This window comes from Gavia stellata, chromosome 6 (assembly GCF_030936135.1).
Source record: "Gavia stellata isolate bGavSte3 chromosome 6, bGavSte3.hap2, whole genome shotgun sequence".
NCBI lineage: Eukaryota > Metazoa > Chordata > Aves > Gaviiformes > Gaviidae > Gavia > Gavia stellata.
Genome location: NC_082599.1, coordinates 56583079 through 56597442, shown reverse-complemented (window position 1 = coordinate 56597442; position 14364 = coordinate 56583079). Strand labels below are relative to the sequence as shown.

General features: G+C 36.6%; 1 protein-coding gene across 1 annotated transcript in view; it reads right to left on the bottom strand.

The window, feature by feature from the left end:
* The window catches only part of SUGCT (succinyl-CoA:glutarate-CoA transferase), a 329571-nt gene that overhangs the window by 259859 nt on the left and 55348 nt on the right, over positions 1–14364 (bottom strand). The window contains exon 9 of the mRNA XM_059818897.1: positions 5854–5949. Within this exon, the coding sequence (XP_059674880.1) occupies positions 5854–5949 (96 nt within the window). The remainder of the gene's footprint in view (positions 1–5853; positions 5950–14364) is intronic.

Sequence of the window (14364 nt, the reverse complement as noted above, 5' to 3'; positions counted from 1 at the left end):
GACCACAGACAAGTGACAGACTAATAATCTTAATGTACACCCAGTTTAAATGAGCATAAATACATACATAAAGTTCAAACACCTATATAAGTACATATATAAGAATGTTTTATGATGGACACAAAAATATTCTGTGACATTTCCCAGGAGGAGATAAAAAAATGAGACAGTCTCAACTATCAGCTATCATTCCTTAGCAGTAATTGTGATTACCCATATCTGTTTTGCAAATGCAAAGTATAAGACACAAAAAAATATCTTGCAGGCACTCCTTAAAGCAGAAATGTGCAGGAGGATTTCCTTCAGGAAAAAAAAAGTATCAGGTTTTAAATTTAAAATGCATGTCATTTCCATCTGAAAAGTTCCTGTGTACAGGTAAGAAGCTGTCTGTTCTATGTGAATACAACATCAGCTTCTTTAAAGTGCTGTCTCCGTGACAGGATAGGATATGCAAAAATGAAGTTATAACTACATCTCACATGATACACTAGCATGTATCTAAAAATGCCTAAGGCAAACCTACTGATTTGATTTCCAGCCAGCTGCTCTGCCCAGGAGAGAGGCTTGACAACTCACTGAAGGACAATCACCAGAAAGGTATCAATATAATGTTGTCAGGTTTGAATAACTAGAATTCATTTCTCATAAATGGGCAGCTTTCTACGCAGATTCCCACAGACAATTACTATACCTTTTCATTGACTAAAAGGGCAAGGAAACAGAATCCCTACTCCAGCACGTCTTACCAAGCAGAGCACCAACTGTGGTCCCTTATAATCACAATAACACCAAAACATTTGTGCAGTCAGTAGTTAATCTAGTCACAGAGAATCACACAGAATCAGTACGGTTGGAAAAGACCTGTAAGATCATCGAGTCCAACCGGGGGGTCATACCACAGTAAGACACTTCTGAAGAATCTAGTAAGGAAATCTACAAATAGAAACTTGTCCAAAAAGAAAGAAAAAAAGTCCTGCAAATGATATCCTTGTTTTCTTGTTCTACAGAATCCAGGATGACAGAAGCCTTTCTGGCTTCTCTCTTTCCTGTGCCTTGTAAGATGAAGATAGAAAGAAAGCAGTTAGTTAAAAAAACTGCGTACAAAATGTACATAGTTCAAGAAGATACACTAGGCCACTAAAGTATCTAGGAGATTGCGTATTCGTCATATGAGTCAAGCCATGTATCTTCAGGATGGCCAAACCGTTCTTTGGAAACTGAAACCATACCACTTGAGAAAGCACACTTTGCTGCTTGAGAGCACAAAATTTCTATTTGGTTGATCTGAATACATTTAATTTTCACATCAAATGGGCAATACTTTCAGCAGTGATATTTCATTGCTCAGAACAATATAGGACAATGGGCCCCCAAGGCAGTCTAAACAGTTCAGGTAAATGTAGATAAGGTTCACAGAGTAAGAAAGGTCATTTTGCATTTCCTGAATCTAGAATTCCCGCCCCCCCCCCCCCCCCCCGAAAAAAAAAAAAATCTTTATTTTATTTCTTTCTTGTGCATAAGTTCCATCTTCTCCTAGATTTAGCCATTACAGAGCAGATTTTCTTCAATAACATCCATTTTCGACTTATTTAAGGAGAGTTTCACGCACAAAACAAAACTTTGCAAACAATCCAAGTTCTAGTCTATATCGATTTTGATTCCAAGACACATTAACTGCAGAAGTATCCCAATAAAACCACATAAAGACAGAAAAGAAAATGACTACACATCACCATCCTTGTGTAGATTAAAGCAGTTTGAAATTTCTGAACAACTGACATTATTCTGTTGTCCTCTCCACTAGAAGATGAAAAAAAAAAAAAAAAGAGTAATGAAAAGTTCTGAGATTCTCCAGATCTGGAGTTAGGAAAGTTGGTGCACTTTGTGCCTTTGTATGAAAAGCATCTCCGCCAGATGAATCACGTAAGTAACAACTTCCTGCATTTCTCTGTTCCTGTGATGAGACAAGTGACATGACTGGCATTTTCTTTGTAAGACTCCTGGACAGGATGCAATTCCAGAAGCAAAAAGTATAAGATGCAGATGCTAAAAATAATGCAGAGATATTTATATCCATGACTATAATCATCTTCCTACCACCTCACACCTTTCACTTCTTTGTGAGCTTACACTTCAGTTTTCACAATACATTTCGACTGCAAGGCTTTGACACAGAGACTGTTTCCTCATATGAAGGAAACTTTATGCCTAGCACAGCAAGAAGTTGATGCTTAAAGAATCTAAGGGATACTCTATTATAAAGAACAGTAACGTTGGGTCTGATGAGTTATGACAATGCACAGGTCAGTCAACAGAAAAGATAATTGGTTAAAATAATAATTTATTTCCTGCCTTGTGGTTTCAACTTCTGTGCAGAATGATTGTGCCCTTTGCATGTTCTGAAAATACACTGAAGTATACTTGAGAAGACCCTGTGAGTCTTGGGACCAAATCTGGAAAAGAAATAGTATCATATTCGTTTGGGGGGGGGGGGATATCTGTAAAAACTTGGTTTCTCTGTTTTTAAAGAGACTTTCATCATTATGGCCCGAGAGAAAACAGTCCTATACCTTTTGCTGAAAGTTTGCCTCTGAAAGTGCTGCCCAGTTGTACGGGTGTCCGATAGCAGGGTGATAAGCTGCCACAGGAAACATCCTGTAAACACGCAGGTTACAATAGACTTTCTTAGGAGAATGAATATCCATTCCAAGTGGGCCAACTGGAAGATGAGAAATCGAGTATCTAGATCTCACATGTGGTACAGGCAAGATAGCTACATTGCTGAAACCACACGGATGCGAGAAGACCTTACCACCCCAAACGAAAGACAGTAATACAACTTTACTTTTCAGCACAATTATGTAAACCGGATGCTTTTAAGCCCCTGATTTCCTCTGGATAATCATGGAGCAGCTGTAGCTAAACAAGGTGTCTCATTATAGAAACTTGTTTAAAAAAATTGCACTAATTACATTTCAGATACAGCCCAGAACTCAAGGTTTGTGTTCTAACACTTGAAACCAAGCAAATTGGGATCTGATTACATGCACTATCACAAGAGTGACCTATTCAAACAACATTGCTCTGATTAAAAAGCAGATATGCTCGAAGTAGATAGTTTCTCATGAAGGGTTCAGCACCCAAAAATCTATTTCTGATTTTGGTTGATTAGAATCTAGAGTTCTTCATTTTTGGTCAGTACTCTACTGTGACTCTGATCAGACTTCTGTCACACAGAAAGATGACGTAAATTATTTAGATTTTGCCTCTGTAGTATCTATAAAAGGATCTCTCATGTTTACACAATCTTCCATGATTTAACACAGTCTGACATTTTTTAGCAGGATTGCAGGCTCTGTATCACTTCACAGTTATAATTTACTACCTGTGTGAAAACTCAAAATACAGCAAATGAAAACAAAATAAAGTCAAGGACACAAGGAAAAAAAACAACAGTTCGCTACCACATACTTGTTCTGAAATACATAAAAATTCAATTTCCTGAAAAGTTATTTTTATTATTCCAACAAATTATAGCTCACTTGCACAAAATATCTTGAAACAAAAAAACCCCAACATTTATTTGTAAAAATTAGCACTGTGATAGCCACATATTAGTTTAGTAAGCAAAAGACAGTATATTCAATAACTAGGATGAGGGATGAAAGTCAGGTTTTGGAGTTCTGTTCTAAACTATATTACAAATGAGCTATGGAAGCAACTATAAAAGCGGTACAATAGTGACAGTGAGGGTTAATTCAAGTTCCTGAAGAGCTCTGCAGTTTAAGTATAGCTTATGTTAGTAAAGTGAAAAATAAACTCTAGAAAGCATAATATACTTATGGTTACAGTCAGAATTATAACCGTGCTAGCTGATGGAATGTTAACAGATGAGCCATAAACACACACACACAGCTCCACCCATAGTAAATCCTCCCTAATTACTGGTTTATGAACAAGAAAATTCAGATTAAAATTGTTTATAATATTGAGGTAATGTTTCTAATATCTACCACAGAAACAGCACACAGAAACACATGAACCACAGTTTAGATGGGATTTTTAAAAAATAAAATGGTTATTTACATGTTGACTAATCTAGATTAAACCAGAAGATAGCTAAAACAATCTCCTCAAATTTTGTATATCTAGAGAACTGCCTATGAAAAAAGAAACAAAGGATACCCAATGTATGCTTTTCTTTTCATTTTGACTGTGGAAAAACAAAGGCAAAAGGACATAAAAGAATGCAAGTTTCAGTTATTCAGCCAAATGAAGTACGGTGAAGATAAAATATTTTGTTTAGTCAGGTTTTTGGTTTTGCTTATACAAACTTCAGACACTTCAGATCTGTTTTATTCTTTCAACATACCAAAGTTCAAAAAGGGTTGCACCAAAAGGTCACATCACAGAAACACAGCAGAATGTAACTACTTGTGTAGCGGATGCCTGGCTACGTTGGGTCATGCAGAGCTGGTTCTAGAAAACACGGCCGTACTGCTACGCTGTCCTGACCAGAGACCAGCACAGCCGTAGCTGCGCTGCACTACACCTGAGATGAGAATACTGCAGGACCAAACATCATTGCAGAAAGAGTCCCGCAACGTCCCCATCGGTCTGAGATAATTTGCAATCTGTTGTAGCTAATCCGTAACAAGACAGTTGCCTATGCACTGGTATGTACTGGAAAAAGCCTCCTAGCTGAAGTAGGCGTAGCTCTTGCAAAAACAATTGATTTTGGTTTTAGACCTGAGGAGGCCTGGGTGTGACACTAGCCAGGGATAGCATTCTGCAAAATGATGGAATATTTTTGCTTCAGAGTTTCTATGGCCACAAGCAGCAAATCTTTTTATGTTACGATCACCACCATCTTCACCACTGGGAAGACGACAATACATCAAGTTTCCCCTCACTTTCTCTTAAAAGAAAGGAGATGGTAAAGAAACTGAGTGGTGTTTAGGTGCTGTTCTCCCAGACAAAGGCTGGGAACTGTCCCTCTCAGGATTTAAAGGACTCTGGCCAGAAATTAAGAAATCCAGGCTCTGCCTACCTAGCTGCCAACTATTTGATGAGAAGCGCCGAAAATTACGAAATATAGATTTTTTTAAATTAAATGTATAGCCAAGTCTCCATAAGTTAGCATGAATTCCATCAAGAACACTAAACGATCAGCTAGAAAAGAACAAAATTTTCTTTGTTTACTGGAAGAGTTTCCCATACTAGCCAGAAGTAAGATAAAACTTGCAGTAATTTTTCTTTTTTCCTGTGCTTGTTTATATGATGAAGGTCATGTTATTTTAAGGAATTTCAACTCTTCATTAGATGTAGCAGACTATGAATTCCGCTGGGGAGATCTGAGGTCTGGTTAATTCCTTTTGCCAACCTGTTGTCTCACTAAGCCACAGTGATTTGTAGGAAAATCAATAGAAAATGACAAATACGTAGAACTGCCAGATCTTCACGGTCATTTAGACCATTCTTGTAGACTCACAAGATGAAAATACCAAAATTCAGAGGCAAAAGACTTCAGTTTATAACTGGTATGGCAGTCAGGTAACCCTTAAAAAAAGTTTCTCCGTCAGGTGAAAACCAATCAAGTCATCACACTAGCTTTAAAGTCATCCAATTTCAGCAAACACCCTTGATCTATTTCAGTGTCCTGTTACTAATCTACTGCTGATAAAGAAATATGCAAAATGCAGAAATGACAATGAACAACAGAACCTTGTCCTACCTAGACACAGACACATTACAGACTACAGCAGGTCATGAGAAAAGTAAGTCAATTCTTAATCTCATAATACACAAAATTACAAATTCCAAGAGCAAAAAAACCTAATGCTTTCTGCTTACCTGATACGGAACAATACTCCCATGAGCAGTACCCCAGCGTTTTGCTTCGATTTTGCAATTAAGGTAATTAGCTGCTACATGAGTGAGACATGCAACCTGGAAATGGAGAAAAATTAAATTATTCAGGAAAGCTGAAACTTCATTGACAATTTCTCTGAGATTTCTGTCAACTTATATGTGCTTCAGATACATAAGTTAAAATATTTATGTCACAGAAGTATCCTTTATATATTACATATTATATACAATTTTAATATGAAAAAGTTCAGGCTACATCTCTATCTAGTATAAGTGTATCTAGGAAGTGCTAGTACAAGTATAACTCAATAAACTCAACAAATAATACGTGTCCTGTTACACTAGTAATGCCAGATAAATGTAGCATTAAACTACTCTAAGATAGGACAGTATTACCCTAAATATTTTGCAGAATGGTCAACTGCAGCAAAGAAAAAAATCAGTGTCTTGTCCAAAGTCTAGTGGGAAGCATGATGGATTTGTGGGATAGAACTCACCATTTCCTGAACCTCAATCCCATGCTTAAGTCACAAAGGCTTTTCCTCAGTTACAAGATTATCTTTCTGTTTTCTCCTATGCTTCTCATTTTACATGTCCAAGCTATGGAAAATACTTCTGAATTCTTCAGCTCCCCACATGCTCTGTAATATTAATTAAGTGGTAGGCCTTAATAAATCATCTGCCATTAGAAGATATGGAGAGATTTATCAAGTTATTAGTCAGACAGACAAAACTGGAAAAAGATTAATTTTGTGAAAAATATGGCATGCTAATTTAGTAACCATAATTTGAGGGGATAAATATATACTTTGTAAGCACAAATGTATCTTAGGATAAAGAAGTGAACATCTACAATGCATGAAAAAGTGGTTCTGTTATAATCAATGGCAGAGTCTTTATTCTCATTTCTTCAAGAGAACACAGTGTGTGACTATATCTGAAGCCAAGTAACGCAATAAAGTACTACAGTTAGCATGCAAGGTTATTACTAATTCAGCAGACACAATATATTTGTTTTACGCTGTTAACTAGTTGTGCCAGCAAGTGCAACTGCTTGCCTAAACAATATGCCATTTTTTTCCAAAAATACAATTTTCTTCATATTTCTCCCCTAGATGGAAGAAATTTGCTATGATGATCCAAGTGTTTACACTATTCTGTGCCTACTAATTAGTCTAATATACATCAAAACATGCAGTAATTCATTCAGAGTCCACCATTCACATTCCAATATGTGAATTATATCAGAATTTCTAGGAAAAAAAATGCCATTTCATTTTCTTCTCCTTTCTCCATATATGCTGAAAAGGCAATGTGAATGTGTCACTCTCATCTTTAAAGCAAATATTTAACTGTAAATCATGGATACAGTGATTTAGCCCAGCAGAAAACCTAGGAAAATATACAGCAAATAAGAATTTAACTGCTGCTAAAAACTATATCTATATATACTAACTACAAATACAATGCCTTAATTCCTGAGTACTGTTGGAAAACAGTTTGTAGTTGGATTTCAGCTGCAGCTTATTATAGCCCAGAGTCACTTCATTCAGCTAAAATGTTGAACCGTGTCTAGTCTGACCTTCAGTCCCCAGGAAAATCTCAGCAATTAAGGAAATGGATCTGGGAGCACGTAGAAAGGACTTTTTCTTCTGGTTTGCAACTTTCCTCAGCAACATAGAATGAAACGCACCGTTATTACAGAAAGAGTTTAATGAGTCACAAAAGTGTGTTATTAATAACACATACCCTAGACCCATCATTCCTGTTATTTTTCAATTTTGGGTCACACTCCATAGTGATAGTTTTTCTACCACAGCAAATGGCTATGCAATGATGATGAAATATTAATCGTTAGATATTCCTCTGTATTTGTGTGTAACACTACACAGTTGCTGTATTCCACACAAATTTCACTGCGAGGTGAGATGCATTCACTACAATGGGCTTTTACTTTTAAAGACACAAGAATGCCCTCTGTGATACATGCATTTAACTTTTCACACTTCTGGAAGGAAACGCTCTACCAAACTTAACTCTGGGAAGAACATAGCAAATTAAAACCTAGTGAAACAGAAATCCTAAAATATTGGTATTGAATACAATTGAGCCAAGATTTCATTCCATTTATTTGTTTATATTCTGTGCTGTAGAAATAGAGCTACAAGTTTCAAACAAAATTCTTCACAAGAAGTTTCACAAGAAAACTTCTATCCTTAAAAAATATCTTTTTAACACAGTGTTGCAGATTGCTTCAGCTTTCTCGATGAGGTGAATATAATTCTTTCAATGGTGGAAAACATACACATCTAGATTTCTCCAAAGCACTTGTTCACAGTACCACAGGAAAAAAAGAATTAAAACATAATACTCACTAGATATTGGAATGGCACCAGTAAAGTTTCTGCTCAAAGACTTGTTTCAGTAGCAATAGACAGCAAATGCCAGGAAGTCAGAAGCTTAGTAAAGACAGCAATTTTGGAACCACAAGTTGCTTAGACTATATCAAGGCCTCAGTTCAACTTGATACTTAGTCTGAGGAATAATTCCATTTCAGTCAATGTACTGATCACTTGCTTAAATGCATATGCCTACGTATTCTGCTGAAACTGGTTTACTTATTATTCTTTTTTCAATAAATTATGAAGGAAAAAAGCTTTTGGTTCCCTTTGACTTCCTTCTCTGAGTTGGGTACCTTGTTCATAGTCAAATCAGCCAGCCAAAAATGATTAATTGTAGTAGTAGTATCATCATCATCATCCAAATAAACTTACATTGACCACATCAAAGTATAAATTTCAATGCTTTGTGTTTTACGTACAAGCACGTTTAGTTGAGTGAACTCTGTGGCCTTTTGCCCCTTTAATAACTCCTCTCTGATGAATTGAGCAGACTTAAAAGACAATTCTATTTCTACTGTCCCATGAAACTGTTATAGACAGTCCCAGGACTACTGTGCTTTTCCCTTTCCTCTTTTCCTGGCCCAGTTCATTCTCTCTGGTCTCTCCAAAGATTTACTCTCACTAAAAAGGCACTATCCAAAAAAATCTTTCAGCAGATACATTTTAAGTCCTTAATAAAGAACACAAAGAATTTATCTACCAATAGCTTACAGTTGTTAAGCAAACTGCTAAACTATAAGCATAAAAAAAAAGGATACCCCGAACTGAACATTTCTACAGACATTATATCCCCTAGAAAAAATGGTTTTTAACAAAATAAGTCTATTTCTCCAAATTCCCCTGTAACTCAAGACTCATTTACGACCTCACTGTGAGAGACACTTCTTGCGGTAGGAATATCTATAGTACAATCAATCTCTCAAAATGAAGTTTGGGTACATCTGTATTACATATTCAGTTAAGTATTTTTAAATCTATATTTCAAACTGCTTTCCTGAAACCTTATAGACCCATTTCTTTTCTCCTTTAATTAAGAACTAATCCTTAAAAGTAACCTTTGGACTTGTAACATTAAAGCAGATGTAATACAATGATACAGACATGTCTCTATTCATTTGCTTGCAGAGACAGATCTATGCTCTGTAAATACGTATTATCAAATATCTACAGATAAGCGTTTCTTTATTTCACATCCATAAAGGGAACACACACTTCAACATTCCTTTCTGATATTACTGTTGATGGCTAAATCACATATTTGCGTTACATACTTACTTAAACCAGAACAAAAAGAGAGCTACATTAAGGTCTGAAAAGTTATGCTCAGCTTATGATGGAATCAGACAGATGGGAAACAAGATATTAAAAGCCACAAGGTGAGCAGACAAAGAAAAGAGACAGAATTTCAAAAGATTTTTTTCAAGATAGCACATCAAACATAATTTATTACAATGAGTCACTGAGTCAATCAATCATTTACATGCAAGTTCAACATGTGTATATGAATAACAAAAGACGACAGGTAACTGGAAAGAGGAGAAAATAACATTTTAATTATATTCTTTACTTTCTTCTCCCTCCAATTTTGTGTCCGCTTTCCTGCCACATATCTTAACAAGGATTTGACTCTTGGCCAAGTTAATCTATTTTTTTTCTCATTCTTTGTTTACTTTTTCTTAAAGTAGGCATGTAGACTGTCTTTTAGGAACTTTGAGACATAGGCATTTTACAGCAGCACAGATAACTTATTTTATGCTGTACTACTGAACTACTAACCCAAATATTAATTTATAACTTTATAGAAAAAGTCATCCCGGAAAATTTCAGTGCCTTCTGTTGTGCAAAGGCAAATAATCTTCCACTTACACCTTTTCCATACTTCTGGTGACATGGAAAAAGGATCTTTACAAGAGAAAAATTTGAACATAAGACCATAATCCTCATTTGGTGTACACTGACAAAGCTCTCTTAAAATCACTGATCCTACGCTGGTATTTACCTAATGATCGATTTTACTGTTTTAGATGTTTTTCCCTTTCCATGTTGCAAAAAATAGCTTGACACTAATAAATCAACATTCAAGTTTGGTTTATTTTGCTTTTGCAGTTACCCCCCGTCGCCCTTCTCATTTGTATATTTGCATTGAAGCTACTTCCACAGACATGTGCATGGGGTGACCCTCAATTCTTGCTTCTTGAGTGTTTTTTTAATAAACAAAAAAAAACCCTCAAGAGCAAAAACTTCTATCTCTACCAAGAAAACGCCACTCTTCCAGTTGAAGTCTAATTATGTTTAGCCACAAGGCTTAATGAGAGTAGAAATAAGTTCTTACTAGCCTGCAATCACCTTGCTGCTGCCGTAGAGAGTGCATGCATGTTTTATGTTACATCCTAACATTGACCCAACTGCTACAGGACATGGCACCATGCCAAAATGAACGGTGCTCTGTTCTACCAGTTTTTAGACAGGCAACTGTGTTTCAGACTCCTGCAAGAATGAACTGGGCAGCAGGAACCACAGCCTTGCACAGAGGCAAGAAAGCTGCCACAATTCAAGGCAGCCCATCCCACACGGGCCCACTGGGAAGCCACAGCCTTCCCAGGAGCTGTCGACGAACATCACCTTACGTCTGGGCACGTAAGGGCTTCCCATCTAGCCTGGAGTTGAGAGCTCTGCAGGAGCTAAAAATCAGCTCAAGAGTGCCATACACCCACAGGCCAGGCAGGGCAGACATTTCCCACCTTCAAGTTGCACCAGGGGAGGTTTAGACTGGATGTTAGGAAAAATGTCTTTACTGAGAGAGTGGTGAGACACTGGAATAAGCTGCCCAGGGAAGTGGTGGAGTCACCATCACTGGAGGTGTTCAAGGAACATGTGGACGAGGCATTGTGGGACATGGTTTAATGGGCATGGTGGGGTTGGGTTGATGGTTGGACTTGATGATCTTACAGATCTCTTCCAACCTTAGTGATTCTGTGAAGTACACAGCAAAGCCACTGCCCACAAAGGGGCAAGATTTTACAAATTCATCAGTAGTGTCCCTACATCTGTGCAAGGCAGCAGGTCTGTCCTTCTCCTGAGTTCACAACTGTTGTCCCATAATCCCATCCACATAGCTTTTTCCCTCCCCTTCAAGAGCCAGTAGTACTGTAGCTGCTTTCAACCAGTGCACTGCAGACCAGCAAATTCCATGAATGACTTTGAAGAGGTCTGCAAAAGCTAACTAAAAGAGCAAGACTACTATCATGTAGGCCAAGGCTTAAAGAGTCTACACTGCCTTTAGAAAATGCCTGTGGTCGCGTTACAAACACTGTGCTCTGGGTAAACAGTGTTTTCTTCCCAGTGATGCTGATTTCTTTTAACGTGAACCTCCAGGAGGAAGTGACCATGAATTCACCCTTCACAAGAGAAAACTGGCATTGATGCATCAGCAGATGGTATAATCCCAGCCACAAATACAATCTTGTAAAGATAAAACCAAATCCTTAATGACAAATAACTACAATTTTAGAACAGGTCTCACATTAGGTCCTGTTTTAGGGCCTTCCAACCAGACACTTAAGCAGGTATCCAACCCTATGACAGTAATCACATGCAGCATGTGGGACTTGCTGATTAAAGTCAGCCACTTGATCAAATAGCACACAGCAAATCATACCGTCACAGAAATGATGTGCTAGGAGGTGCTCAATGAACTAGAAACAATAAAAAAATACACGCAACGAGAAAAACAAAAGGTAATGTATTTGAAAACCCTATCTTGAACGTGGATTCTCAGAGGGGAAGAAAGCTAGAGAGCAAAACAGACTTTAAAGTGGCCAATTGTGTAGATACTTTTTTAGTGTGAAAACGATGGCTGAAAACAACTTTTGCTTTATAAAAAAAGTTTAGACTACATAAATATAGAGAAACTGAGACATCTTCAAAAACACAAGGCATTTGCGTAGCAGCAAACTGCTAACTGAGTTCTGTGAAATGCAACAACAACAAAAAGAACCGATCTACGAATGATTTTTTTAATGAGCTATTTAGAGCTTATAAAAGACCAGAATGAACACTTCCCTCCTTTCCACAGCGTGGAGAACATCTCCTGATTAAGATTCAATTAGTATCAACAACAGCGAAGATTGATGCAACTAACAGATGGAGGACTTGAAATTTCAAAAATATATATTATTCAGCACACAGCTTCAGGAGGAACTAAATGTTAAATGGACTCCCAGCTCTCCTTAGTCTCCACTTTAAAAAAACAAAAACAAACCTACACACACTCAGATGAATTTTAGGTGAAGGATCAGAAATAAAAATCCTGACCATAGAATCTATTAGACAGAACTGGCACGAAAGAGAGAGAAAAAAAAAAAATTTCTTTTAAATGAGCTCTGGTTGAAGCAAGTAAGCAAGCACCATTTTAGAATTAAGAATAAATTACATTTTCTTGATTAAAATAAAATACTAATAAGCTTTTTTGAAAATGTAAAAAAAGGTACTACTTCAACCACTGAAAAATTTGTGTTTCAGCTTCCTAACAACACAGGAACAGCTCTAAGGAATCCATCACTTAAAAAAAAAAAAACTATTAAAGAGAATGTTCAGTTTTAAAAAACCCAAGAACTCCAACGTTAGTCTGTATGCTCTGTGCAAGATCTTGGTGCACTTCTGTCTAAACCTTAATCATATGGTCCTATACTATTTTTGTATCAAACTTCTGACTCATTTAATTGGTAGGTACTTATTGAATGTTTACTTCCAACTTCTTCAGGAATACACAACCCAAACACTCCACTGAATCTCCTAGAGAGTCCCTACCAGCCTTTATGCACTTCATATATTGTACACATTGCACCTTCTGCCACCTCGAGTTCCTTTCAAAAGGCACTTCCCTGAAACAAGGGTGATTCATCTGCCAGGTTTCAAGTTTCCACTCCAAAGAATGAAGGCACTGAGTTTCTTAGGAGGAAAAAAAAAGCGCCCATCAACATATTTTCCCATAACTTGTTCCTGGAAACAGATGAATCATTTTAATAGTAACTGAAAACAAATCACTTTTTGGCAATTCCATGACATGGAAAATTCAGCCAAAACAGTTAAAACTTTGGCAAAGTTATAAGAACTAAAATCAGACTCTGATAACAGACATATCAGACAACTTTAACTATAAATGACATTTTACAATCATTTCCTCAAGTCTCCATCTTCTCTGAAGAAAGTATACATATCCACTGAAATATTAAATGCATTACACTCTGTATTTTCACACAGCTTTACTAAGTCCAGGCAAAATTCAACTTACAAAAAGTTTCTTCTGCTACATTTTATGAAGGTTTTTTTACTGCTATAACACATTTTCTTATATTATTCCTTAATTGTTGCCTTTACCACCAAGAACCTATGCATTTAATATGAATTACAACTTATCTGGTTTTTAATTCTATGTAATGATGTCTGGTTGTATTTCATTGATTATTTAGAAAATAGCACAGATCAAGTTCTCAGAGCAGCTTCTATTCATTCAAAGAACTGCAAGCATACTGGTAAAACACAGAACAATTTGAGTTTAAAAATGGTAGCTATATTTGACAGCTGAGAATGAAAAAAGCAAAACATACAAATAATATGCAGACAAACAGATTTTGCTCATATAAAAATTAACTACCTGTGAGGACACGCATCAGAATAACTATAGCTATTTTTATTATTATTTGTAATAGGGCAGTATCCAGAAGTTCCAATTTGGATGCTACATACACTTCGTGAAGGATGCTATTGTTTTATTTAATCAGTAATAAGGATGCTTCTCCATGGAAAGCTGCCAACATCCAAAAGAAGCTGTATTAAGGCACTTTTCACTTTAGATCTTATGATTAAAAACAGTGCCATTCACAATGAAAATATGCATATACCTGACCATTTACAGAACTCATCTTTTTGTCTCCACATTTATCAACATTAATACTTGCACAGAAAAAGGAATCTTAAGTGCGTTTGTCTGGTCCCGACAACGTAATTTTCATCTTATCTGTGGAGAATTGTCCCTCCACAAAAATAATAATAATTTCAACAGCTTGTGCTGCAGCAGTGCAAGCAGGTA